Raw genomic sequence first — 27,717 nt, forward strand, 5'->3', positions numbered from 1 at the left:
GGCAGGCCGCGGCCCCTCGCCGCGGAGCTGGGGGGTGGAGAGTTGGCGGGCCGGGAGCGGGACCGGGGTGGGAGCGGTCCCAGAGCCGCGGACCGGCGCCGATGGGCCCGCCGGGCGGAGGGACGGAAAGGGGGTGCCGGGCCGGCGGAGGGGCTGGGGCCGGTGCGGCCAGCTCCGCCGCCACACTCACCTAAGGGATCCAGCTTCGCCTGGGCTCGGCGCCGGCTCCGCGCTCCTCCTCCCTCGGCCTGCAGGGCGAGCTGGCGGCCTCAGGCGCCCCTAGCAACCACGCATCGCCACGCGACCCGCGCACTCAGCCGCCGTCGCCGCTGCCGCCCGCCACGCACTTCGCGCGCCCCCAGCGGACAGACCGAGGCCTGGGCGGGGCGGGGCGGGCGCGAGGCGAGCGCGCGGAATCTCGGGGGTTGTGGGGCCTGGGAGGGTGGGGAGTCATCGGCCGCGAGCACGCGCAGTCCCTTGCGGGCTGTGGGGCTCGGCGAGCGGAATTCTGGGAGATGTAGTCCTGTGGTGAAAGCTCTGAAAGGCTCCGTTCTAGGAATCCAGAATTCTCCCTTCCTACCCTGATTCCACCTAATCCTTGTGGACCTTGCCTTTGGCCGAGCCTCAGTTCGCTCTTCTGCCGAGCTCTATTAAAGAACTTACAGTAAAAGCCTTGAGTTTGAGCCCAGGAAAGGGTGGGGAGCGCGATCCCATCCACTCTGCCTCCCTCCAACCTACCTGGTGGTGCACACCACAACGCCTGCTTTCTTTATGGCTTCAAGTGTGAACGTTAGGAAATACGAACCCCACTCATTATTTCATTGTCTCCCCAAGCAAGACAAATGTGCCCCGGGTCTCCCTTTCCCTAGACCGGATGGATTTGCAGACTTAGAAAGCTGGGGGGAGGAGGGTGGTGGCAGTCGAAGGTAAGACGAACCTGATGAAAACAATCTGGACAGTAAGTCAACAAATGACCTAGACAAGGCATAGTCGGATGTTACACTACAAGTGATTGGGAGGATGTCTTCCATCACGTAGGTAATGCGGCAGATCTGTGTGTTTACATCTAGCACGTGCACTGATGTAAACACGCAGGAAACGTTGTAGAAGGGAATATATTTGGGGCAGTCAAGCCAAGGGGCAAGGTGATCTCAAGACCAAAGCCAGGACCCCAAACAGCCATCAGTTACAATTTTTATAGTTTGCTTAAAAAAAAAATATTTATTTGTTGGAAATTCAGTTAGAGAGACAGGGAGAGACAGAGAGACCTTCCATCCACTAGTTCACTCCCCAGATGGCTGCAATGGCCAGAGTTGGACCAGGCCTCCTATGTAGGTACAAGAGGCCCAAGCACTTGGGCCATCTTCCACTGCTTTCCCAGGCACATTAGCAGGGAGCTGGATTGAAAGCAGAGCAGCCTGGACTCAAACAGGGGCCTATATGGGATACCAGTGCTGCAGGCGGTGGCTTTACCCACTATGCCACAGTGCCAGCTTTATACTTAGCCTTTAGAGAAGTTACACATATTCATTTTGGGGAAGTCCTAGGAAGGGATATGCATATTCAAAAAAGGCATGCATGTCCTCCAAGTTACCATATATGTTCATGTATTTCATGCCAAATTTAGGATGGAGATTTCTCATTCTTATAAGGGAGCTTCAAGCTTTCTATGAAAGAAAGGTGAAAATGAGGACAAGAATCATTGGTTACATCCAAAATCCCTAATTTGGCTTTAGCCAGATTCAGGTCTTTAGTTCTTTTTCCTTTTTTTTTTTTCTTAAGATTTATATATTTGGGGACCAGCGCTGTGATGTACAAGGTTAAGCCTCTGCCTGCAGTGCCAGAATCCCACATGGGTGCTGGTTCAAGTCCTGGCTGCTCCACTCTGATTCAGCTCTCTGCTAATGTGCCTGGGAAAGCAGCAGAGGATGACCCAAGTGCTTGGGCCACTGTACTCATGTGGGAGACCCAGAAGCAGCTCTGAGCTCCTGGCTTAGATCTGGCCCAGCCCCAGGCTGCTGTGGCCATTTGGAGAGTGAACCAGCAAATGGAATAGCTCTTTCTCTCTGTCTCTCTCCCTCACTTCCTAACTGTGCCTTTCAGATAAATAAAATAAATCTTAAACCACAACTGAATGTGAATCTTCTTATCGTTACCCCTCCATTGGTCTTCCCCATTCAGTTCATGGGAATCCCATCCTTCCAGTAGCTTGGGCCAAAACTCTTAGCCATGTCTGACTCCTTTTCTGGTCACACGGTCAGTTAAGAACTGTTAGCTCCATGTTTAAAACATTCAAAATATGGCTTCTTACCACCCCACTGGTACCACCTGAGTCCAAAATACCATTCTCTCTCCCCTCGATTCTACCCACCTTGACCCACAACACATTTGCAAACAGAACGAAGTGTGATCCTTTCAGCACATACAGATCCCGTCACCTCCCTGAGCAAATCCTCCAACAGATCCCTGCTGTATTCAGAGTAAAACCCCACGCCTTCACCCAGGTCTACAAAGTCAACACCTGACCTCGCCATGGCCTTCCTGGCCTCATGTCCTACTACGCTCCCCCTCCTTACCTTACTCCATCCAAGCTGGCTCCTCTTAGCTGCTCAAGTGCACCAGGCACCTCTCCATCTCAGTCCCTCGAAAGCGATCACTTTCTCTGCACACCCATTCCCTCACCTCCTCCAGTCCTTGCTCAATTTCACCTTCCCAAGAGGCCTATCCTGACCAACCCAGCCCTCCTCGACCCCTTTTCACCGCTGTATCTTTCTCCAGAGCTTGTAACACTTTCCTACTTACTATATATAATTCACTTATTTTATTATATTCACTACCTCCCTCCACCAGAATGGAAACTCTTATAACAGACAGGTATTTTTTTTAATCTCCAGTGCCTAGAACAGTATCTGACACATAAGAAAGGATTCATTAAATATATCTTGAGTGCCAGTGTTGTGGTGTAGCGTGGTAAGCTGCTACCTGTGACACAAGCATCCCATGTGGGCACCAGTTCAAGCCCCAGATGCTCCACTTTGGATCCAGCTCCCTGCTAATGTGCCTGGGAAAAGTGGAGAAAGGCCTAAGTACTTGGAATACTGCACCTACGTGGGAGACCTGGAAAAAGCCCCTGGTTCCTGGCTTCAGTCTGACCCAGTCCTGGCTGTTGTGGCCACTTGGGGAGTGAACCAGCAGATGGAAGATTCTTACATATATACATATGTATACATACATACATACATACATTCTTACATATATACATACACACACACACACACACATAGGTATATGTATAGATAGATAGATAGATATAGATATATACCTTGAATTCAGGGTGGATGTTTGGCACAGTAGTTAAGACACCATTTGGATGCCCACATCTCATATCAGAGGACCTGGGTTCAGGTCCTCTCTCCACTTGATTCCAGCTTCCTGGTGTCTGCACCCTGGAAGGCAGCAGGTAACGGCTCAAGTACTTGGATCCTTGCCACCCACATGGGAGACCCAGATGGTTCCCTGTTCCCAGCTACAGCCTGACCCAGTTCATTTGAAAAGTGAACCAGCGGATGGAAGGTATCTCTCTCCACCCCCACCCCTGTCTATAGCTCTGCCTTCCCAATAAATAAAAAGTAGGGGCAATCGTTGTAATGCGACGGGTTAAGCCACTGCTTGGGACACCTACATCCCATATCAGAATGTTGGTTCAAGCCCCAGCACCTCCGCCTCTGATTTAGCTTGATGCTAATGCATCCTCGGAGGCAGGTGGCAGATCAAGTGCTTGGGTCCCTGCCAACCGTGTGGGGGGCACGGATGGAGCTCCAGGCTCCTGGCTTCAGCCTGGCCCAGTCCTGGATCCTGCAGGCATCTGAGGAGGGAATCAACAGATGGAAGAGCTCTCTGTCTCTGTCTCTTTATTTTTGTTGCTCTCCCTTTCAAGTGGATGAAAATAAACATTTTACAAATACGTTGAATTCAAATACTACGTATAGCAGGAAATGATAGTCCCTAGAAAAAAATGTTATTTTTGTAAACACATGGAACAATGAAGGTGAGGACTAAATAAAATCCCTTATCAAAAAAAAAGTGCACCTTATTCATCTTTCATTTGTAAAATAACTAGAACTTGAGGCTGACGCTGAGGCGTAGCAGTTAAAGCTGCCACCTGCAGTGCTGGCGTCCCATATGCGTGCTGGTTCGAGTCCCAGATGCTCCACATCCGATCCAGGTCCTCTGCTATGGCCTGGGAAAGCAGAAGGTGGCCCAAGTGCTTGGGCCCCTGCACCCACATGGGAGACCCGAAAGAAACTCCTGGCTTTTGGCTTCAGACCGGCGCAGCTCTGGCCGTTGTAGCCATCTGGGGAGTGAAGCAGCAGAGAGAAGACCAACCTCCCTCCCTCCCTCTCTCTCTTTCTCTGCCTCTCCCTCTAACTCTACCTTTCAAATAAAATAAGTAAATCTTTTAAAAACATAACTAGAACTCAAGGGAGAACAGAAAGAAGTCTCCCCCACTTAACAGATGAGCGACCAGAGCCTAGACGCTTGTCCTCAGCCATCCAGTGAGTCAAGCTGTAGGCTCTGCAGTGCCAGGGTATTTTCAAATACCTATGGAACATGGAATTGAAAGTTAAGTTTATTTGGGGGCAAAATTTTTTTAAACACATGGATTTTTCATAATATACGTTTTCCATGAACTTTTTGAAGATCCTGCATTTCCAGTTAAGATAATGAATCTAGGTAACAGATCTGCCAAATAACTGTTTTGGTCACATCTCTGTAAACAGCTGTCTTCTCCTATACGTTGAAATTCCTCTAAACGCTTCAAACCAGTCACTCAGCCTAAGGTCTCGAAGCAACCCAATAAACCTCTCTGTTTAATCCCAACCTTCTCCTAGTTCAGCTCTGCGGGCCTTGGCTTAGGAGGAGGTGACCACGTGTAGCTCATTCAGGATGGAGGCAGCTGGCATGCAGGCAAAGCCAGACAGACAGGAGGGTCTTGTGCAAACAGAACCCGTGCTTCCAGGACCACACAGAAGTTAAGGGGCTGAGACTCCCAACTCTTTGCTGTGGGAGCTCCAAGTAGGGTTAAGGCACATTTTTTATTAAAAGAGTTTACAAACACAACTATAAAAAAGATAGACTCCCCACCACCCACCCACAGATGGGAATGTGGGCCAAGGGCTGAAGAATCCCTCAACGACGGGGACTGATGGCATGTATCCCCAGGGCCCAGAGCTGAGACAGGCTCTGTGTGCGTCGCTGTCCTGGGACCAGTGCACCTAAAGCAAAACCTGCTGGGAAGACTACAGGAGCTCCAGAAAGGAAGAGCTGCCTCGGGGGGTGGTCTTTCCCTAAGGCCAGGAGGCGTGTTCCTGGGGCGAAAGGCACATTCCTGGAGGAAGGATCTCTGGACGGAGAGAAGGAAGGAGTCCTCTCTGGCACCAGCAGCAGTGATGTTTACTGGCTGAAATCATCCTGAATCTGAGGGCAGGAAGCAGCTTTATACATAAATCTCTTCTGGTTTGTTGTTCTCAGTTGAGTTGGCAGCTTTATCACTCTTTGTAAGTCTCAAGCTCTTGGCTCAGCAGGTGGCTTGTGTGGTAGAATAAAGGAGACTTGGCAATAACACAGGCCAGTGAAGGTTGGCGGCTGGGCCCAGGGATGCAGGATCACGTGTCGTGGGTCGGCCTCAGGAGCTGAATGAGTTTCCTGCAGTGTCTAGCAGAGGCAGGCCTGGCACTGCTATGTGGCAGCTGATTCCCCAGAGACAGCAAGGCTAATTTGTCGCTGGCACGCAGGGACACCAGCACCTGCAGGACAGAACAGGGCATGAGGCTCCGAAGCAGTGGTGTCTGGGGGAGATGCAGAGAATTCTCATTTAGCCCAGCAATCCCTACTCCAGGAAAGGAAGACAAAGGCAATGGGCTCTTGGGGACTCAGAAGAGAGTGAATGCCAGAAAACACAGCTTGGAGACAGGAATCACTGGGACCAGAGGGGTCTTCCCAATCTCCTTGGCTACAGACAATTAAACCCAGGCACCCGGGGACCTGTACACTTGACCCCAGGAGGAGGTGATAAATGCAGCCGTGACTGACAGATGAGCCGAGGTCTGACTGCCAGCCTCGGACCCAGAACCGTGGGTCCTATCCTCATTACCACCAAGAATCACTTTTATTCCTTCTCCACCTGGATTGTCAGAAATCCCTGTAATACCATTACCATGAATTACCCCATGCTATCACACTGGGCTATCAGAAATTTGCATTATCGTGAGTAGACAGGTGATTTCCACTGAGCGCTTTGTATACTGCACATTGAATGGAAGCAGCAAAATGAAGCAGTGGTCAAGAGCACGGGCTCTGGACTCAGACACCTGAGCTCAAACACCCAGTCCTACATACCAGCTTTGGAACCTGGACAAGTTATTAAATGATCTGTGCCCCTGTTCCCTCACCTGCAAAGGTGAGAATGGCTTAACCCAGATAACAAAGGCAAACTGCTCAACGGGCTGCCTTTCCCATGGCGAGTGCTAGAAAAGACAACAAGCGCCTTCGTGGCCCCCACAGGGAAACCACTCTGCATCTCAGCATCTTCCAGCCTCCCCCGCTCCTTCGCCTACCCCCCCCGCCCCAGCCTCTGCAAGACGGGAGCTATGGTCCTTGGGATGCCTGGCGTTTCCCGGCCTTGTGGAGCACTCCTCCGCACCCCTCCCTGCTCCAGGCTGGGAGCCGGTACACAGAAACCCTGACTCTGGGTTTCCAGCTCACAGGAGGAGTGCAGCTGGGGTTTCTGGGGTCCCACTTTCTTACAGACACCCCAGAGAAACGCTGTGAGCCGCAGGGCCCTACTGTCACGGCTCCTGAGTCACCTGGAGTTACCTGGTGGATGCAGGGCTCCTGCCGGAGGCTCCGGAGTGCAATGAGGGCGGCTTCCTTCACGCTTGGCTGGGGGTCTCCGCACGCCACCTCTAGGAGCCGCTGCGGTACTTGGCACTGTAACAGCTCCTCCCCCAATCCCTCTGGCCCCAAGTTGCCCAGAGCTGATGCTGCATTGCGCCGGATACCGGTCTGAGGGTCTCCAAGCAGCTGCGTCAGGCTGGGCACCGCCGCTGCCAGGGCAGGTCCCAGGGGCCCCGCCTGGTAGGCCGCGTTGCCCACAGCAAAGCTGGCACTGCGCCGCACCGCAGGGTCCTTGTCTCCAAGCCCCTGCAGCAGCAGGTTGAACAGTCCTGCCTGGCTCTGCAGTGCCCCGCGCAGGGCCATGCTGTGTCTGAACAAGTGTCCTAGGAGCCCGTAAGTGCGGGCCCGCACAAGATTCTCTGGGTGGCCCAGAAGGCTGCAGAGGGGCCGATAGGACTCATCAGAGCCAGCCAGGAGCTCCTGGATAAAAGACAAGTGGCTGGGAGCCAGCGCCCGGGCCGCGTGGGCCAGCAGGGACAGGAGGTCAGAGGTCAGCAGTGGCTGGTCACCCAGGAGGGAAGCGGAAAGGAACGAGGTGACGGTTCGAGGGGAGGCAGACACTGCGTTCACAAACTGGTTGAGAGAGGTGAGGTCGGTGAGGGCCAGGCGTGTGAGGAGGCTGATGGGCAGCTCGGCTTGTGACAGCGGAAGACGGTGACAACAGACCTGGGAGAATGGGGCGCAGAAAGCAGGGATTCAGGGTGCGAGGGGCGCACTGCAGCTAGGCAGAGCCCAGAAGCAGGAAGAGAGAGGCGTGCTTCGGTGAGAAGTGCCACCGAGTCCTGCAAGTCCTGCCCCATGGCGCCCCCCACGAAATGCGCACCAGCCCACGAGTAGAGCAAGTTCCTTCCAAGTCCATTCCTTGCTCTGCAAGCGCTGGGTCTCTGCGTGCAAAGCCCCGCCCGCCGCGTAATGCCAAAAATGGCCAGGGAAGGGCCTGCCAGCCACGGAGCTGAGGCTCCAGTGCCAGGATCAGTGTTCTCCCCAGTGAGCTCCCACAGAACTGGCCGAGGGACTGCTGGAGGCCGCGAGGCATGAGCTGGCTCCGGCTGACGTGCAGTAATTAGGGACACGGGGTTGGCCGCCTTCCTCTTCCACCGTAATGCTGGGATAGCTCCCCAAGTACCTGCAGCAGGTGGGCTGCCACTTCGGAGTCCCTGAGGTCAGCCAAGATACCTACGAGAAGGTCGGCGTCCACATCCAGGCTGAAGGGGAAGCAGAGGAGCTGGCAGACAGAGAGCACCACGACAGGGAGAAACTCAGGCCCGTGAGGCCTAAGGAAGGGGGTGTAGAAGCACAGGCTTGGTCCTGCTCCCCTCCCCCTCGCCCATGATCCTCTGCTCCCTCTCCTCCAGCCCTCGCCCTAGCTCCCCTCCCCCGAACTCAGTGACACTTTAGGTTTCTAGCCCGATCCTTCTCCCGTAGCTTGCCTCAGACTCAAGCCATCAGCTGCTTCTCTCCTGCCTCCCCCGCCCCACCTCCGCTGCTGCCTCTGGATCGTCCGTTCTCCTCCCTCCAGCTCAGACTCACGCCTGGCCCAGGTGATGCAGGAAGTTGGGGGAAAGTAGGTGCTTCAGGGTAGACATGAGGATGTTCCCACGCTGGGACAGGTGGCTCAGGCATAACTGGGGCTCCTGGGTGAAGGTAGCCATGGCCAGACTCAGCAAGGCTGCCATGCCTGGAGACACAGAGAACGGAGACCCAGCGGAGCAGGCAGGAGTACAGATGCCCCCGCTTCCCCGGGGCTCCCTCGCCACCACCCACGCAGTCCTTCCCTCACTCCTGAGCAGCAGCAGCCATGTCTGTGGGTTTTCCCCAGTTCCAGGCTGTCTGCTCTTAAAGACAACCAATCCGTGAGCCCCACACAGGGTGTTTGTGCTGACACAGAGATACCTTGGGGTGAGATCAGCGTCCAGTCTGGCTCTGGGCTTGGTGGAACGGACAGCAGCAGCTCCTCTTCCAGGGTGGGCACCTCCTCGGGTAGTCGCAGGGCCATGGAGAAGCGGTGCCATAAAATGGTCCACAGCTCAGAGCCGGCCACATCCCTGATCAGGCGAGCCTTCCCCTGCTGGAGGCGGGGCAGGAGAGAGCGTGCAGGCAGCAGTCCGCAGTTCAAACGCACTTCTTCATTCCTGTCTCTAGCCCCCAAGGAAAGGGAGGCCCACATCTAATTTCTTCTGCTTTCTCATCTCGCATTCCCTGTTTCCTATTTCTTCTTTTTATTACATGATAACATCCCTCCCCCTCCCCAGAGAACCTATGTGTGTGCCCGTGAAAAACCAGGGAACCTGTCTGTCTCCCCACTGAAGCCTGAGGGATGCAGTGGGATGGTTTCCTTCAAAGGGTCCACACTGACAGCTAATGGAACAATTCTTTTTTTTTTTTTTTTTGGACAGGCAGAGTGGACAGTGAGAGAGAGAGACAGAGAGAAAGGTCTTCCTTTGCCGTTGGTTCACCCTCCAATGGCCACTGCAGCCGGGGCAACGCACTGATCTGATGGCAGGAGCCAGGTACTTCTCCTGGTCTCCCATGGGGTGCAGGGCCCAAGCACTTGGGCCATCCTCCACTGCACTCCCGGGCCACAGCAGAGAGCTGGCCTGGAAGAGGGACAACCAGGACAGAATCCGGCGCCCCGACCGGGACTAGAACCCGGTATCATGGAACAATTCTAAGGCTACCACGGCACAACAGTATGAGAAGACAGGTGGTGGCTATGGGGCACATCCTCATTCCTATTGTCCAGTGGCTTTCCCTAAATGCCCAGTTTCTCCCTCCCCACTTCTTGCCCACCCCAAGATGCACATGTACCTGAGTGAGAAGCTGCAATACAAGGATGAGGAGGCCGTCATAGAATCCACAGCCACCCGGTGGAGTCAGCCGGACCTGTCAGAGAGGCAAGAAGATTGCAGACCCCTGAGAGGGAGGGAGTGGCCTCTGAACGAAGGCAGGTCAGTGAGGCTGTCACGGAGGGAGGAGACAGTCGACCTCAGCGGGAAATACAAGGAGGCCAGGGGGAGCCATCTGGCCTGCGGAATAATGGGCAGAGACAGTAGTCTCTGATGACTCCTGGGGTTCTGACATGGGGTCTGGGATGACCGGTAATGTTATCACTACTGCTCCAACCTCTCTGAAGGTCACCTTCATCTAGGAAGGGCAGAGCAGTATTACCATATCCAGTGTGCCTCTCTTCCAAGTGTGTTGTAGGGTAGTGCAGGTGAACAGTGCTTTATAATGAGACTTCTCTATGCAGTACTGTGAATATGAAGTCTATCCTCCTTTTCACAGAATGAGGGAAATGTGCATTCCAAAGGGTCTACACAGGAAAGGGAGAAAGCGGAAGGGGGGCTGCACAACAGGCGAGCTCCTGCAGAATCCACAGGGCGTCAGCTGCTTCTGCCCCTCAGTCAGGGGCCCGACGCGGCAGCACAGGGGGCCGACAGGCCTCAGGCAGCACTTCCACAGCGACAGCCGGGGCCGCCGGATGAGAGGCCTGAAGGGCAGGGAACCTTCAGTCCACCTCCCCTCCTCCTTCCCTCCCTCTTCAGAGCCCGGTGGAAGGACTCCGAGGCCCTGAGCACTCTGCGTCCAGAGGAGCCTCTGGGCTTGCTGCCGCTTCTCCCCGAGAGCGGCCCCAGTGTTTGGCCTGGAGAGCACGCGTCTGCGCCGTCCTGGTGGGCCTCACCTCCGCGGGGGCAGACAGGGCGTGCGTGGCTGCAGCCATCCATTCTGCGGGCTGCAGCTCGAAGGCCACCCCTTGCTGACCAAGCTGTCCCAACAGACAGGCTGCTGCACTCTGTGGGAGAGGCACAGGAGGAAGCGGAGTGGGAACAGAGCTCAGGAGAGGCAGAAAGGGGGTTCCTCCTTGTGCCCCACAGCCACCTCTTGTCTTCTCTACTCCTGTTCAGAATCAGCTGCGAGGGGGACAGTGACTGCCCACTCCCAGCAGGGCCGGATCACAGGGGACGGGGGAGGAGGAGGAAGGCCGGAAACTCACCACGACAGAGACGACGTGCGAATGGGTGAAGAGAGTAGCAACCTCGCCGCCTAGCTTCTCCATGCTGGAACAGGAGACGGCAGTGTTAGGGGAGGCTGCCAGTGGCTTCCCGGGCACGGTGCTCTCTCCAGCCAGGCTACAAGGCCACCTCCAAGGCACAACAGGGAGGAACTTTGGTCTGTCTTTCACAGAGAGACCTTCACTCTCTCTGTCCCAGTCCCTCCTCAGGGTAGGCTTGAGTTAGCCAGGCGGGCAGGTGACTTCGGTAGAAAGACCCCACTTGATGGCTCACCCGCAGGGCAGGTCTTGAAGCCGGAAGACCAGAAGGGCGAGGAGGTAGAGGGCTACTTCAGTAGACTCCTCCTGATCCGCTGCTTTTACCTACAGAGGAAACTGAGCTGTTAGAACCACCTCTGCCTGGGAGGGCGGGGCCGCCAGCAGATGCCCACCTGTGTGGCTGGCCCACCTTGCCCTGGACCACCAACGACAGCGACTCCAAGGCCAGGGGCTCTTGCCCAAGGAGACGGCACAGGCGCTCGCTGACGTGGCAGCAGGAGTAGAGCACCTGTGGCAGGAGAAACGCGTCCATCAGTGGGTGCAGCCGCTGCTGGGCTCCCAGCACGGAGGGCTCAGCTGAAAAGGAAGCGAGCTTCTCAACGGAGCTGGTCCCCACACTTGGGGGCTCAGAGAACTCCTGCCTCATGCTCTGAGACCCTGAGATGGGGAGACCCGTCAGTTCCGGCTAACAGGAGGCATCTCAGTAGAAGAGATGACAGAAAGGAGTCCTCCGGGGTCCATCTTGCTTGGCTTCTCACAGTCCCTGTGTCCGTGCCACACACCACAATGTGGCTGCTGGGAGCTCCAGGAAGGATGTACCTTGAGAAGGGAGAGGCACAGGATGGGGTGCTGCAGGCCAGAGACGAGGGACGGCCTCAGCTGGCTGCTGTCTTCAATCAGCTGAGTTGCCAAATGCCAAGAGACCTGTGGAGATACAGCTGAAGACTCAATCCCATCCCCTCAGTGCAATCCTAGGCCTTGCAGATCTCCAACTGATGGACACTTTCAGCCCCTTGACAGCCACTGGGAATCCCAGACCCCATTCTCTTCCCAGGAAGAACCAAAAGTCACGGTTCCGCTTGGCGCCAGTGCAGGCAGGTAGAGAGGAGGTGTTAGCAGCCAGCAGGGAGTCGGGAAGCGGAATCCTGAGCCGCTGAGGCTGCCACACTGGCTCTCAACCCCAGCACCTGGGCGGCTTCTCCTTGAGCTCTCTCCCTCACCAGCTGGCCCTGGGTGCTGGGACTCTGGCTGCGTCATGTTCCACACCCAGGGGCAAGCATCTGTTCCCAGTAGTACTAAGTAAGGAGAGGCATCGAAGCTTGTTCTCTGCCCTTTCTGAGAAACTGGGGCCCACTCCTCTGGCAGCAGGGCTGTCAAGAGCAAGCAGGCGCAGCTCGGACCTGCTCCTTGGCTTCCCAGCAGCTGGGCAGTCCCACTGGAGCAGTACAGACGGCTGCCAGGGCAGAGGAAACAGCTCCGGGCAGGTCCTCACTCAGATCCCGCAGTGGCTGGCTTGCTTGTGGGGCTCCTGGGGAGAAAGGCAAAGAATTCGGGCTGAGCTCGGACCGTTTCTCTCAGGTATCCACTCAACCTTTCCCTCTGCCGAGCGCCTGCTAAATGCCAGGCACTATTCCAGGTGATGGCAGCTTTGGAGCAGAGCGCATCAATGCGACACACAGTCAAGGGGACCTTCCCTCCCGACCCCGTTACCTGGGGGGGTGTGGAAGGGGAGCTGTGGCATTGTCAAGCCGTGAAGCAGCCCATCCAACACCACTCGCTGTGTGGTCAGCAGGCTGGAGTAAAAGGCTTTGGAGATGGCCTGGCTGTTGCCATCCATGGCTTCACACAGGACAGTAAAGCACTAAAGCAGACAAGGGCAGAGACAGCATCGAGGCATCAGAAAACCGACTGGCTTAGTGCAAGAACCAAGAATGCCCTGAGAACCCAGGGAAAGAGGACAAACTCAGGGGGAACAGCTGCCTGGGTCTAAGCCTTCCTTGCACACAAAAATGCATTAACACTGCCTCACGTTTCAAGGACAAGAATTTCTGGGGTCAATCCTTCTACTCTCTGATGGGCTCCTCCCAAAAGACTGTCTGTGGACCAGGAGTGTAAGAATTCCCAGGAATCTCTGGGTCTCTCCCAGCCCAATCCTGCTTATTCAGAATTGCAGGAGGCGGGGTTACTATGCCAAACTCCCCATGCCACTCACGCACACTGCCATGCGAAGTGCTGGTCAAGAACCTGAGTTACTGCTGGCCAAATGCAGCTCAGAAGATGGAAGCTTCCTGACTCGGAAGGGCAGGGCTATTAAAGCACGGCCCCAGACTAGAAACGTCTGGACGGACTCCTGGCTTGCGGAAGGGACGTGCTCCCAATGAGCGGTTTCAAAAAGACCAGATAGATTTTCCCTTCTGCACGTGGGCTCCTCTCTATCTCCTCTGCGATCAAAGCTCAGCTATTTTCCCATTCAACCCTCTACTCTCCTTGCCCTCATCTCCAAGGCCTAGGGGAGAGAATTCAACTTACCAGTCCTTAGGATGGCAGAATACTAGATTATCCTCAACTCTCTTCAAGAACAAGTACTTTTGGCCCCTGAAATACACCACAAGGCTTAATGCCCCGGGCCCTGATGCGCCCCTTTTTCTGTCTGCAGTGTCCTCTCTACTTTGCTGGGTTGTCCACCCAGCACCCTGCTGCGCACTCCGCAAGCTTTCTTCTAGGATCCTCCTACCAGCGTGAACGGCTCCTCCCTCAGCGGTGCTTCGGAACGCATTGCTGCTCACTCTCCCCAGCTAGACTACTCCTAGACTCTCAAGTCCCTGAAGTGCCTATGGTGCACTGTGGGAATTCAACAAATGCTTATGGTAGCGGCTTGGGTCTGATGCTACACAGTCATTCAAATGGGGATAAAAGAAACACGAGAAAGACAGAGAGACAAAAATCTGAAGCGGGAGCAGATTACCATAAGGCTGTCCCTCCGCAAACTCTGCTCGGAGTCATCCGGTTGGGCTAACAGCTTCCCCAGCAGGTCCAGAAAGAGGCTGGCAGCCTCCTGAAACACCTGTAGGCTGGGAAGAAAGGCGCCCATAGCTTCTTCTCACCGCTCTACTCCAAGCCCCAAGGTGGCGACTGGGTGGATCAGGTCCCGGCATACAGAAGGTGTCTGCAAAGGAACGCAGAGTGCCTTCTTCTCCCCTCACTAAACACATGCACACACACACACACATGCACACACACACGTGTGCACACACATCTCACATACACACGCGCACACACAGTCCTCACATACACACACACACATGCACACGCACACACACACACGTCTCACATCCATACCCTCTAGGCCCCATCTCTGCCACTTTCTCTAGGTTGTTCACATCTGGACCCTTCCATTGAGGGCCATGGTGACTGCTGACTCTGAATGTGAACGCCTGGGGGCAAAGCAGGGGTGGGGCTCAGGGTCCTTAGGGGCAGGCTGTATTCTGAGGAGCACTCAGCCGAGCCCTAAACCTGTCTCAAATCACAGCTTCTTCCTCACTTGGCCTCTTCCTAAGAGGGAGGGGAAAACATGGGGTAGAAACTGAAACCAAACTGGCCAGCAGAGCACAAGTGCCTCTTCTCCCACCTGTCACCTGTCTGGCTTCTGTCCAGATTGAAGGTGCAGGCAAAATAGGCCTGCATGGCAGCCATCAGGTCCCGTACAAAGGCCCCATACCAGGGTTGCTGTGGGGAAGAGGGGAGAAAGAGGCCATGTGGGGTTTGGAGACAACACTTAGTGACAGCAATAAAAAAGGCAGAGATCCGGGCAAGTGGACTAAGCACAAAGGGATGGGGGGCAGGAAGCATGGGCAGAGAGAGAAAATCTAGCAGTAACAGTGTCAGGATGTGGACTGTCAACAGCTTGAAACCCTGTTTTCCTTGGGTAGAACAGTCTTTTCCAGCAGCAGAGTCTATTTTTCAAAAGAATTTTTTTTCTGAACTCCTAAAAGTCACCTAAGATCAATCCTCGTCAGCAAAGCGCAGCTTTCGGGCTGCTTTGGCCTAGGCCCCAGGAAACACGCCCTCACCCTGGCTCTGGAGGTCCCCTCCCCTCCGGGACCCACGGAGGCACACGGCACGGGGACGCAGAGGTTTGGCCTCAAACACATGCAGACTCGATCCTGGCTCTCTACTTACTGTTTCCGTGACTGTCCCCGACTCAGTGACTGGGGCTACGTTAGCTAACCGCTGGACTTCAGTATCCTGCTCCGTTCAGTCGGATGGGCAGCGCCCAGGCTCTCACATGTCAAAGCATCATACTTGAATTACTGGGAAATGTGTCAAAATCTAGATTTCTACCTTTTCTTGGAACACTGCACGTTCTGGCAACAGTGGGCCAGGACTGAGGGGAGGGCGCCCCACTGAGAGGGGGCTGTCCTCTCCGGGTGGTGGCCTAGACGCGCAGGATCACACCCTGGAAGGACATGATCTGCCTGGCCACTGGCGATATCAGAGCTCACTAGTCACAGTCTGCTGACCAGCCAGAGGAAGAGAGAAAAGGAAGACAGGCCAAACAAAGAAGGGAGCCTGAAGGAGGCAGCCCAGGGAAGGACCTCCTGTCGGAGCCGCAGGCCCCTGCCTGGCGCTTACCGTCTGGATGCTGCTGCTCTCCTGGCTGTGCCTGAGCAGGCTCAGCAGCAGCCCAGGCAGCCCCGCCTCCCGGCAGAAGGAGTACAGGGGGGCGGAGTCACTGCAGCTGGAGAGGAGACTGCTCAGGACCCGCAGAGCCGGCAGGATGTGGGAAGCCCCTTCCAGGCTGCCCTTCAGGATCTGGATGACAAGAGGAAAGAGAGAGCGGTCAACGTCATCAGAGGTGGACGACGGACGGCCACAGGTGCCAAGTGTCCACAAGGGGCTGGCAGAGCAGACCGGAGGTGTGTGTCCCATACTTTGGGAATCTAAAAGGCAGAGCAGGAGAGCAGGGACGCAGGGGACCTGTCCCAGGGAGGAAGACTGTGGAGGTCAGTCACCTGACACAGAACAGCAGTGACCCAGGGACAGGGGCCTCCCCTCGGGAACTGTCAGACCCAGCAGTTCCACTCCCAAGTAGCTGCCCGAGGGAAATGAAAGCACATACCCACTCACAGACTTTGCTTGTGGATATGCACAGCAGCATTACTCATGAAAGCCAAAAAAGCACAAACAGCCGGGGGGTAAACAAAATGTGATAATACCTATAGGCCAGACTACCAATCAGCAATGAAAGGCAGGAAGTACATGTGCAGGCACATGACGAATAAACCTCAAACGCATCACGAGTATCGGGTGATTCCAGGTATATGAAATGTACAGCAAAGGCACATCTATGGAACAGGAAGTGGGGCGGTGCTCGCCAGGCCTGGGAGGTGAGTAACTGGAGATGGGAATGAGGAATCCCACGCTCTGAAAACAGACTCTGGTGATCGTTTCACAACCTGGCAGCCTTACTGGAAGTCACTGACTGAACACCCGAAATGAGTAATTTTATGGCACATAAGTTATGCCTCTGTAGGGACTGGCATTGTGGCGCAGCAGGTTAAGCCGCTGTCTGCGATGCCAGCATCCCATAAGAGTGCTGGTTCGGTTCTCAGCTGCTCCACTTCCAGTCCAGCTCCTGGCTAACGTACCTGGGGAAGCAGCAGAGGATGGCCCAGGTGACTGGGCCCCTGCCACCCACAGGAGTTCCAGGCTGCTGGCGTCCACCTGGGCCAGCCCTGATAGTTGCAGCTATTTGGGGAGTGAACCAGAGGGTGGAAGATCTTCGCATCTCTCTGAAACCTTTCATATAAATAAATATATCTTTTTTAAAAATTATACCTCAGTGAAGTTTTTTATAAGAACTTTTAGAAAAAAAAGGGGGAAACAAAAGAGGGCAAAAGATACAAGTAACGTATTTTGGTGAGTTCCCAGGAGAGCACTGTATTTCTTTTTTGTTTGTTTGTTTTTTGTTTTTTGACAGGCAGAGTGGATAGTGAGAGAGAGAGACAGAGAGAAAGGTCTTCCTTTTGCCGTTGGTTCACCCTCCAATGGCCGCCACGGCTGGCGCGCTGCGGCCGGTGCACCGCGCTGATCCGAAGGCAGGAGCCAGGTACTTCTCCTGGTCTCCCATGTATTTCAAAGCAGCAAAATTTTAGCTGCTGATTAAGCAAGTTATCCCCTTAACAAGTCCTTGGGCCCCTACACCCACATGGGAGACTAGGAGGAAGCACCTGGCTCCTGGCTTCCGATTGGCGCAGCTCTGGCCGTTGCAGCCATTTGGGGAATGAACCAATGGACAGAAGACCTCATTCTTCGGGTGGGTGTTTGGCACAACAGTTAAGGAGCTGCTTGGGATGCTGCATCCCCTATCAGAACGCCGGCTCCTCTGCTTCCAATCCAGCTTCTTGTTAATGTGCACCCTGAGAGGCAGCAGGCGATGGCTCAAGTACTCGGGTCCCTGCCACACAAATGGGAGACCTGCACTAGGTTCTGGGCTTCTAGCTTCAGCCTGGCCCAGCCTCAGCTGTTGTGGGCACTTGGGAGTGAACTAGCAGACAGAAACTCTCTGACTCTCTCTCTCTGTCTTTCACATAAAGTGGGGAAAAAAAAAAAAAAAAAACCTAGAATCTCATTCTTCTCATTACATAGTAGCACAAAATACTGTACACTCAATTGTTAAATATTTTTAACTGTGTCAATAAAATTAGTGAAAGTGTGCTTTCCTTCATTATACAGTACTTACGCATTACCCTCTTAGCCCATAAGGTCTAAAATATTTATCAGACAAAGTTTGCTGAGCCCTGCTCTAGACAGATACTTCTCCTTCAGAGAGCACGCGAGGCCTGCTCCTTCCGGGCTGCTGAAGGAGGTCAGCAGACTGCGCAGGTAGCCGGGGGAACCGGACGTCAGCGCATGTTTTCTGATGCTTCACCTCCGACAGCGGTCTTGGCCCCACCTCGGCAGCCGGCCGCCCGTTACCTGCGCTCCGCTCGCGTGCAGCTGAGTCTGGATGTGCTGGCAGAAGTCGGGGTTGCACAGCAGGGTGAGGGGGGCCTTCAGCTGAATGGGCACAGGCTCGAGGGTCTCCAGCAGGTGCTGCCACTCTTCATCGCTGTCTGGCTCCTGCGGCGCAGGGAGGGAAGGAGGTCAGGAGAGCGTGGAAGTCTAAGGACCGCAGCTCCCAGCTGGGGCCAGAAGCCCTGGGCAAGCCTGAAGCAGCTGTGAGGAGCCAGGCATTCCTCAGCACGGCTGCAGCTCTTCAGTGACTGAGGTGCAGATGGCGGCACCGCAGTAATCGCCACCTGGGACCCCGCGTCCCATATCCGAGGGCCTGGGTTTGAGTCCCTGCTACCCACATGGGAGACCTGGGTGGAGTTCTGGGTTTCTAGCTTCAGCGTGGCTCAGCCTTGGCTGTTGTGGGCATTTCAGAAGTAAACCGGCCGATGGAAAATCTCGTTCTGTCTCAATGTCTATCTCATCTCTATCTGCCTTTCACATAAAATAGAAATAAGTAAATGAGGAGCCGGCACCATGGCTCATTAGGTTAATCCTCTGCCTGCGGCGCCAGCATCCCATATGGACGCCAGTTCTAGTCCCGGCTGCTCTTCTTCTGATCCAGCTCTCTGCTGTGGCCTGGGAAAGCAGTGGAAGATGGCCCAAGTCTTGGGCCCCTGCACCAGCATGGGAGGAAGCACCTGGCTCCTGGCTTCCAATTGGCGCAGCTCTGGCCATTGCAGCCATTTGGGGAGTGAACCAATGGACAGAAGACCTTCCTGTCTCTCCCTCTCACTGTCTGTAACTACCTCTTGAGGAAAGGGGAGGGGAGAGGAGGGGAGGGGAAGGGAGGGGAGAGGAGAGGAGGGGAGGGGAAGGGAAGGGAGGGGAGGAAGGAAGGAAGGAAGGAAAGGAATAACATTTTTAAATAGATGCAGCTGGCAGTAGGTGAAATACTTGAAAAGTCTCTTGGGAGACAGTGGCATGTGTGCATAAAGAGATATCCAGAAACACACCCACTGCAGCACAGTTCATCATTTAAAAAGCAAAAATAGGGGCCGGTGTTGTGGCACGGCAGGTTTAAGCTGTCACTTGCGACACCAGCATCCTGTGTCGGGGCGCTGCTTTGTGTCTCAGCTGCTCTGCTTCCAACCCAGCTCCCTGCTAGTGCTCTCAGAAGGCAGCCGAAGACGGCCCCAGTATTTGGGCCCCAGTCACTCATGCGGGAAAGCCAGATGGAGTCCGTAGCTCCTGACTTCGGCCTGCCCAGCCTGGGCCATTGTGGCCATTTGGGATGGAAGATCGCTCTCTGTGTCTCTCCCTTTCTCTGTAACTCTGCCTTTCAAATAAATAAAAATAAATCAAAGTACAAAGATACTAACTAGGGACTCTTCCAGATTAAAGGAGACCAGCAAGGTGTAACAACTAAGCACAATGTGTGATACTGGATGATTATGGGCCAGGAAAACGTTTTATAAAGTCCATTATTGGAACAATTCGCCCAATTTGAAGATGAATTATAGGTTAGCTAATTAATCCATTTATTATTACAATAGCAGTATTATCAATGTTAAGTTTCTGACTTCTGTACTTGTGCTATGTAAGTGCCAGTGAAATGACCTTGTTCTCAGGAAATATACACTAAAGAATTTGGGGGTGCAGGGATAAGTCTACCAGTTACCCTCCGATGACCCAGAAAGATGTTGTGCCCACATACACAGAGAGACAGTCACAGAGCAAACGTGACGACATGGCAAAGGCCGTAGAGTCTAGATGAAAGGGCTGCCAAGGTCTGAACGCGTCTGTCCTCTCCCAACACCCATGAGAAGCACTCACTTCCCACTGCAGCTGCTGGGAGGTGGGGCCTACTGGGGGTGCCTAGGTCTGGAGGCTCTACCTGCACACATGGATTAACGCCACCGTAAGAAGGGTTCCTGGGAGCAGGTTCACTCTATTCTGCTCTTTTTCGACTTTTAAAAGGACCCTGGCTGGCGCTGCGGCTCACTAGGCTAATCCTCCGCCTGCAGCATTGGCACCCCGGGTTCTAGTCCCGGTAGGGGCGCCAGATTCTGTCCTGGTTGCTCCTCTTCCAGTCCAGCTCTCTGCTGTGGCCCAGGAGGGCAGTGGAGGATGGCCCAAGTGCTTGGGCCCCTGCACCTGCATGGGAGACCAGGAGAAGCACCTGGCTCCTGGCTTCGGATCAGCTTGGTGCGCCGGCCGGTGGCAGCAGCCACTGGGGGGTGAACCAACAGAAAAGGAAGACCTTTCTCTCTGTCTCTCTCTCTCACTGTCCACTCTGCCTGTCCAAAAAAAAAAAAAAAAAAAAAAAAAAGGATTCAGCATTCCTTCCCTCCAAAGGATGGTCATTCAAGGAGACACCTTGGATCCCAGATTGGGTCCTAACCTGCCGGCACTTTCATCTTGACCTTTCCAGCTCACAGAATCACAACAGCCAAACTCCTGTTCTTTATAAATGACCCAGTCCCAGGTATTCTGTTACAGCAGCACAAAACAGACCAAGACGAAAGCATGCTAGAATTCTTTGTAATACTCTCCCCATTACTCTTCGAAATTGTTTCCAAGTTAAAATCCTTTAAAAAAAAAATCACAAACGATTGAGGTAGAACTGCACGCTCTGATGAAAAAGATCCCTAAAAAAGATCAGGTGGTAAAAGGGGCATGAAGCCAAACAATATAAACAGGCATGAACCAGCAACATAAAAACCGCCAAGCTGTCAATTTTCTTACACATATATACATTTACATAAAAGCACAAAGTGTCGGAGGAGACAGAATAAACACCAGTAGTCACCTCTAAGGCTGAGGTAGGGTCGAGGGGGAGTTTCACGTTTACCTATGCCTTTCTGTTTTGGAGAGTTACTTGTTCAGATACTGTAAAATTAAAATCTATAACAAAGCAGTTTTTAACACCAAGGAAGCGCATACTTAAGAGTCGGGAATTCCCGTTCTAGAATACCATCCGCCCAGACCCAACTTCCTGTGGCAGAAGGCGGCCAAGAGGCGGCCCTGGGGCTCACCTCGTTTTCCGGCTTCACTGCACTGATGCTGCGCGGGCTCACCGCCTCGGGTCTCGGCTCTGCAAATCCTTGTCCACCGTCTGCGGTGCTCCGGTTCTCGCTGCCAGAGGAAGCCAGGGAGCAGGGTGAGTCCCAGGCCTGTGGGCTCAGGATTCAGTAACTTGCCCCTCTCATTAGGCCAAGGAACAGGCCAGAGGAGCCTTCCTTCCAAGACAGGGGATGCGGCCAGTGCAGCCCACACACGTCCATGGCTGTCCTCCCTCTCAGACCATATTCTCGAGTCCGAGTCTGCTTTGCAGTCCCCACCTACTCCTCCCAACTCAAAGAATCTTCTCCTTTGGATGGATGTGATCTTTTCCCTTTTAGTCAATGCACACTGAGGCATGAAGAAGAGAAAGTCCCCAAGTTTCCTGAGCAGTCAAGAAAGGGGCTCCAATTAGAACCCAAATTCTTTGACTCCCAAGGCCCTGTCCCAGTTTAGGCGTGGGCTAATGACAGGAACCAGTTCTTATTTGTAGCCAAACACCTGCAAGAAATCCCACCCTGCACATCCCTAGCTATCCGCTGCTCACCGAGGTGCAGGGGGTGCCTCTCCAGGCCCCCACTCAGCCCAGCTGCTCTTCATTTCTGAGGCCAAGATCCCAGCCAAGAGGCTTGCTTCCTGAGGAGTCCCCCTTGGTCTGGGCAGAGGGGCTGTGTCAGCAGCTGCCTGGCTGGTCCTGTCCTCTTGCTCCGGGGCACGTCCTGTGCTTTGGTGTTTCTGTGGCAGGCAGGTGGCAGGCACTGGATCAGAACTATTTGGTGGCTGGCGGGGGCAGTCCTGATCCTATTCAGGCCCCTTCTCAACCCTAAACAGCCATGCTCCTTCAACTCCCCCAGTCCCTTGCCTGGTCATATTACACATTGCTGTCTGCCCTACACACCTTCTGCTTGGCTGCCTCAGCCATGCGTTTATAGGCCTGACGCAAGATCCGGGACTGACTGCCCTTGGGGGCTAGCCGATGGGCCTGTTCATCCTTTAGGACCTGAAGTTCTGGAGGTAGGCGACTGGTGAATGGGGTACCCAAATCTGGACCTGCCGGTTCAGTTACAACTGCAGGGAGAGAGGAGGGGGAAGGTATGATCATACTAGGCCTGTAGCCACCAAGTCCACTGGCCAGGGGCACCTTCAGTGTCTCCAGACTTCTGTGGAAGGAGACCCTTTTGACAAAGTGACAAAGAGGGGAGGGGGTTACCCGGGAAGGGGCAAAGGTTAGGCAAAGGGCAAGGAAGAAAGTTCAAGGGGGTGCAGAAAGAAGACATGTTGGATCCAGATGTGGGGGGGAGGGAGCGCAGACTGGGGAGGGGCCTGGGAAGAGCAGGAGCCCCGGGAACCCTGAGGACTCACTAGTGACACGACCAGCAATAAAGGGATGATGCAAGAGGTCTGGCCAGGACAGACGCTGCCGGGGGTCCTTGGTGAGCAGTCCCTGGAGGAAGTTCTGTGACGAGAAAAATAGCCATTGCTCTTCTCTCAAACTTATCAACAGAACAGGCAGGTCAAGACCCCTGCACCTGTTCTTCCAGCAAACTGGCTGCTCCGGGTCGCACCCTCTGTAACCCTCTGCGGAGGCCTCATTTTCCTGGGAAATCATGGGCAGACGACTACCTCACCTCCTAAGGCGCGCCAATCCCTGCTCGCGGACACTCTGTAACGCCAGAGGTAGAAACGGAAATCTCAAAGCCACCAACTTTGTGTAGAAGGAAGAAGAAACTTGAGAGGAAGAGGGAAGTCATGTTCACCGTCATCTTCAGACAGCAAAGGTCCAAGGGGACGTCCCTCTGCCCTCCCTTTGATGAGGGTCGGTTTGTGGCTGGGCAGGGACAGAGGCTTCTCAGATGCACAAGTAATAATTGCGGGAAGATGTGTTTGGGAACACTCAAGGGCAAATACGTGTCAGCAAATCATCAGGTAGTGGAGGTACAGGGAGACGGACTCTGAAATAGGTTCAACTTACGAAGTATCCTTGGGAAAATTTGGCCCAAAAACGGAATGGAAGGGACTAGTGGATTAGGACCACTATTCCGAACAAGGTGATTTGCAGAAGTATGGCTCTTGCTGAAGATACCTACGTATTTGCACTAAGGGGGAATGAATATCCTGTATTTACCTCCCCCTGTCTGAGGTTCCTTTGTTAGATTCTCTTTGATAACTATTTGGGCCCCCCCAACTAAGCAAGCTGGGTAGAAACTTGGCCTTCCTCATTTTAGATAAAGCAAAGGAAAATGGCAATGAGATTTCACTCGGGGGAAAGACTGCCCTCATACTGCTTTGCAGGGCCATCACCTTGTCCTAGACAAGAAATCAAAAGGGTCAGTACTCCTTCCCCTCTCTCCCTCCCTCTCCCAGCCTGCTGAGGTCTAGCTGCTACCAGCAGCTGCTGCCTCTGTCTCCAATCACTGAGCCAGCCCCCATCAGCTCTGGCTTTCTGATGCCTACAGAGCACTGGATGCTACGTAGGCAACAACCAACTATCAACTGGACGTAGCACCTGAGAGGAAATGGAACACAGGGCATGTGAAAGGGCCAGCATCTGTCTGTGTGAAAGGGCCAGTATCTGTCTACGGTATCTTGAAATTCTCTTTGCCTTGTGTTAGCCCATAGCCTATCACCCCTAGGTTTGCAGACCTTAGGACACCCTCCTGGAATAAGCCCCGCAACAGGAAAACAAGGCTGCTTGGCCCAGTTCCTGCGCTAACTCAGTCCTGCCCCAGCTCTGGGAAAGGATTTTGGAAAGGAGAACAGGGGGTAAAAGGACACAGGTTCCTGCTCTAAAGGTAAAGTCCCTCTCAACATTCAGTACCTTGAAGCACGGGCTGATGGTGGAGGGCCAGCGCACAGGGTCCTTGAGGATGAGGCTGACCAGCTGGAAGATGCTGGTGGTGTAGAAGGGAGGGGTGCCTACAGCTAGCTCATACAGGATGCAGCCCACAGACCACAGGTCTGCCGTGTGGTCGTACGGTCGCTCCTCCACCAGCTCTGGAGACATATACAGTGGTGTGCCTTTGATGGATGTCAGCACCATCGTGTTGGTGCTCATGGCCCGGGCAAATCTGCGGGAGACGACAGGATGGGGATGGACAGGGAGCAGCTATTCAGTTCTGGTCACTACTAGAAAACGAGGCCTGTGTGCTCAGTTCTTGGCTGAGACGCCCACCTGGCCTATCAGCGGTATTCTTATTGAACTTTGCTGTCTTGCTTACCCTTAAAAAAGAAAAAGAAAAAAAAAAAAACCTAGTCTTAGTCACACTGCCTATTCTTGTATGAGAGAGCCCAGACAAGAGCAGAGGGTATCTGAATAGATCCAAAAGACCCAGCCAGAGTACCCACGTCTGGTTCAGGTTCTACAATGGGGCCCCAGGAAGTCAAGCAGACAGGTCAAGCCTCCCCCGAGACTGCAGGCTGGAAGCTCGGAATCCTGACCCAAAGTCACAGAGCTTGATGCCGCCACCCTTGGCGAGGAGGATGTTCTGAGGCTTCATGTCGCGGTGCAGGATGCGGTGGGAATGCAGATAGTACAAGGCCGACACCAGCTGGGCAGCAATGGCCTGGACCTAGGAGCCAGGCAGGTGGCAAGAAGAAAGCAAAAGTCAGAGGATGAAGCCAGCTCACCTGCCCAAAGACTTCCTGATGCTGCTGCTGCCGGGGTCTCCTCTGCCTCCCCCTTCTTTGCACTACACCTGCCTTAGTGCTTGTTCCCCTTGGGAATTCATTCTTTCACTTCTTCATTCACCCATTCGTGGAAAATTACTGAATCTCACTAACTAGCTGAAAGGCCGTGGGCCAACTGTTGAGCGTCACTCAGCTTCATTATCAATAAGATGCCAAAACAGATACCACCAACCTTGTGGGATTCTCGTGAGGACTGAGGGGTCTAAGTATGTCAAGTCCTGCTCAGAATGCTGCCTGGCACTTAGTGAAGATTCAATATACAGCAGGTGTTATTACATGAGACAAAGTCAAGAGAAGTAGTCAAATGAATGAGACAGATAAAATGAGTAAGACGATTACTTAGAAATGCCTGTGAGCGCTCACAGGGAGAGCGCATTGTGATAAGAAGTTCAGAGATGGGCCTACTTGCACCAGTTCAAAGAAACCCTACGAGGAATGCAGCTGGAGAGTATGTTCACCCAAATCTCACTGCTAGGGGCCGCCACTGTGGCACAGTAGGCTAAGCCTCTGCCTGTGGCACCGCCATCCCACATGGGCGCCGGTTCATGTCCCGGCTGCTCCTCTCCCAATCCAGCTCTCTGCTAATGGCCTGGGAAAGCAATGGAAGATGGCCCAAGTGCTTGGGTCCCTGCATCCGTGTGGAAGGCCCAGAAGAAGCTCCTGGATCCTGGCCTGGGATAGGCCTAGCTCTGGCCATGGTGGCCATTTGGGGAGTGAACCAGAGGATGGAAAATCTTTCTCTCTGTCTTGCCCTCTCTCTGTAACTCTACCTCTCAATAAATAAATAAAATCTTAAGAAAAAAAAAATCCATTGCTAATTACTATGTCCTTGGAGGCGAACCCTGCCTGACTACACATCCTTCTCCCAGACCAATGCAGTAGCCCTTCTTCCCTAAAGATACCTAACAACAGCGTTAACTGTGGCTCACTGCTTAAACACTTTACATGAATCACTCAATAATCCTCGCAAAAGCCTTATATGGCAGATGTACTGTCATTCTCATTTTACAAATGAGAAAATTAAGCACAGAGAGAACTACGCACAGAGGTAGCTTGTCCACGAGGCCGCTAGCAAGGGGCATCAGGCTTAGCACTCAGATACTGCAGCTTCAGTGTTCAGTGTTCCTCTCACACCACCCCGCCTCCATCTACACCTGGATTCTTCTGGGGAGTCTTTGAAATGGAGACTCCCAGCATCCCCAGCTTGCTCCACCAGCCCTTCCACTGGAGGGAGGTCAGGGGCGGGAGGCAGTGCAAGCCCAGAAATGTACCTGGTCTTCCGGAAGCTTTCCATCATCTTCCAGGATCTGAAAGAGCTCCCCCTCGGCATAGTCCGTCACCACCACCACCTGCAGAGCCGAGGCCTGCGTCATGGGGCTGCGACATTCCTGGGACCCCAGGCTTGGGGAGAAGTGACCCCAAACCACCAGAGCGCACCTCCTTGTCAGTCTCGAAGCTGTCGAGCATGTGCACAATGTTGGGGTGCCGCAGACCGCGCATGATTTCCATTTCTCGTTGCAGATTCTTCAGCTCCTTCTCTGAGCGCCCCAGTTTGGGGATGAACTTCAGGGCCACCACCTGTGAGTGGTAAAGTGACAAGTCAGGGCCTCCCCACGCCACTGAACAGAGCTACAATCTCAGCCTAACTTCAGAACTCCAGAACTCAGACTGCAGATCGTCTGAGTAACTCCATGACACCTGTTAGTCTCCTACCTCCACCTCCCCCACGGATGGCACCCTGGCCTTACCCAGGAGTCCCCCATCCTGGCCCAGGAGGATATATCCTCTGCTCAACAGATGCTTTGGTGGATTCTGGGAGAGGTGTTCCGAGTGCACCGAGTAAACAAATAAATACTATTTTTCGTCTTAATCATACTATGCAGGAAGGGAGAAACCACCTGCACTCTCTTCTTTCCTCTTCATTTTTCTTTCCTCCTTTCCCCCTCTATCTCATCTAAGTCTAGAAAGTAGTGGAGCTGGGATCTGAACCCCAGCAATCCACCTGCAGGGCTCATGCTCCCTAAGATGTAGGAAGGAGAGAGTCCCTTAAGAATACAGGTCGGTATAAATGCATGCCGCTGGCTCTGTTTTCCACTAGAGTTTGGGGTGCCGAATCCCACCCAAAAGACAGCCCTCTTCGTCCACCACCTGAGCACTGTATTTTTTTCGACCCTTGTACACTCTCCCAAAAGAGCCTTCTCCAATCATCTCCAACACGTGGTACTTTTCCATGACAGTGGCTGCAGAGTTTCTCAGAAGGAAGAAGTTAGAGGCGGTGGTTTCGAGCTACGGATCCAGGGACAGTTCGACACATCGGGGAGGCCTGGTTCGGGCAGGGGAGAAGAGGCAACATTAGCCGCCTTGCCTTTTCGCTTTCTCATAATAAAACAGGTCTTAGAAGCACAGGAAGGCAGAGCGGACCAAAAGACCACGAGCTCCTGGCACAACCGGAGCGTCTCCCTGGAGTTCCTTTTCTTCAGCGCCCTGCCGCCCACCCAACATCCCCTCTGCTTCTCACGCCCCCCAGCCTAGCCCACGCGACCCCGCCCCCTCAAACCAGCCTCGCCCATCGACCCCGCCTTCCAGACTACCCCTGGTTCCCGCCACTCCCAACTTCCTCTGCACCCGCGCCCAGACCCTCGTCCACGCGCTTCGCTGGCGGGGGCCCGCCTCTCACCCCCAGCCGAGGAGCTCGAAGCTCCTCTGGCCGAGGGACGCCGGCGCTGGCCTTCAGCCCCGTCCCGTCTGGCTGCCTGCGTGCTGCGCCTGGCGGAGTTTGCCTCCACTCGCTCCCTAGTCCTGGTCTCTTTAGGCTTCCGTTCTCACCAATTTTACGCGCTAGAACCGGTCACAAGTTCCGAGGACAACGGCGCTCAGAGGTGGTGGGAGGGATGGTGGGCCGTCCATAGGCACCTCCTGGGACACTTCCGAACTGTCTCTCGGCCATCAGGTCCCACTAAGGACCC

The 27,717-nt window shown here is 54.1% G+C and overlaps 2 protein-coding genes across 11 annotated transcripts in view; both read right to left on the reverse strand.

Annotated features, from left to right (window-relative positions):
* Window positions 1–347, reverse strand: part of TTLL4 (tubulin tyrosine ligase like 4) — a 42,666-nt gene extending 42,319 nt beyond the window's left edge. Inside the window, 1 exon segment of the mRNA XM_017343131.3 lies at window positions 191–347. The gene's annotated coding sequence lies outside the window, so the exon portion shown is untranslated.
* A 4,730-nt stretch (window positions 348–5,077) lies between these two features.
* On the reverse strand, window positions 5,078–27,716 carry STK36 (serine/threonine kinase 36). Of its 10 annotated transcripts, none has more exons than XR_016231883.1 (27): window positions 27,578–27,716; window positions 26,900–27,074; window positions 26,189–26,329; window positions 26,023–26,100; window positions 24,503–24,633; window positions 23,883–24,132; window positions 22,427–22,520; window positions 21,963–22,132; window positions 21,612–21,799; window positions 21,040–21,139; window positions 17,987–18,130; window positions 15,641–15,820; window positions 14,637–14,734; window positions 13,974–14,079; window positions 12,719–12,869; window positions 12,409–12,536; window positions 11,828–11,932; window positions 11,418–11,516; window positions 11,244–11,332; window positions 10,952–11,099; window positions 10,640–10,750; window positions 9,766–9,840; window positions 8,851–9,025; window positions 8,488–8,635; window positions 8,084–8,182; window positions 6,877–7,623; window positions 5,078–5,807 (listed from the first exon to the last, which is right to left on the reverse strand). XR_016231883.1 is itself a non-coding variant. In XM_002712589.5 (27 exons), exons 2-27 carry the CDS (start codon window positions 26,981–26,983, stop codon window positions 5,667–5,669), a joined length of 3,945 nt encoding a protein of 1,314 aa, XP_002712635.1. In that variant the 5' UTR covers window positions 26,984–27,074; window positions 27,578–27,716; the 3' UTR covers window positions 5,078–5,666. The 10 variants fall into 10 exon arrangements, 8 of the variants coding, with proteins under 8 accessions (XP_002712635.1, XP_017198615.1, XP_089185975.1 ...); XM_002712589.5 differs by having other exon boundaries at window positions 8,084–8,231; window positions 10,952–11,015; XM_017343126.3 differs by having other exon boundaries at window positions 8,084–8,231; window positions 10,952–11,087.
* Window position 27,717: the final 1 nt, after the last annotated feature.

The sequence above is a fragment of the Oryctolagus cuniculus genome, chromosome 3 (assembly GCF_051225735.1).
Source record: "Oryctolagus cuniculus isolate XC-2025 breed Fujian yellow rabbit chromosome 3, ASM5122573v1, whole genome shotgun sequence".
Taxonomy (NCBI): domain Eukaryota; kingdom Metazoa; phylum Chordata; class Mammalia; order Lagomorpha; family Leporidae; genus Oryctolagus; species Oryctolagus cuniculus.

What these genes read in the sequence shown, in the direction of transcription:
- STK36 (XM_008259164.4), bottom strand. Translation starts at nt 26,983, where the DNA reads ATGGAAAAGTACCACGTGTTGGAGATGATTGGAGAAGGCTCTTTTGGG. An exon ending in GCTTCGAGACTGACAAGGAG is followed by an intron (nt 26,101 to 26,188) that starts GTGCGCTCTGGT and finishes TCGGCTCTGCAG; the next exon opens with GTGGTGGTGGTGACGGACTA. An exon ending in ATCAAGCTCTGTGACTTTGG is followed by an intron (nt 24,133 to 24,502) that starts GTCAGGATTCCG and finishes CGTCTCCCGCAG; the next exon opens with ATTTGCCCGGGCCATGAGCA.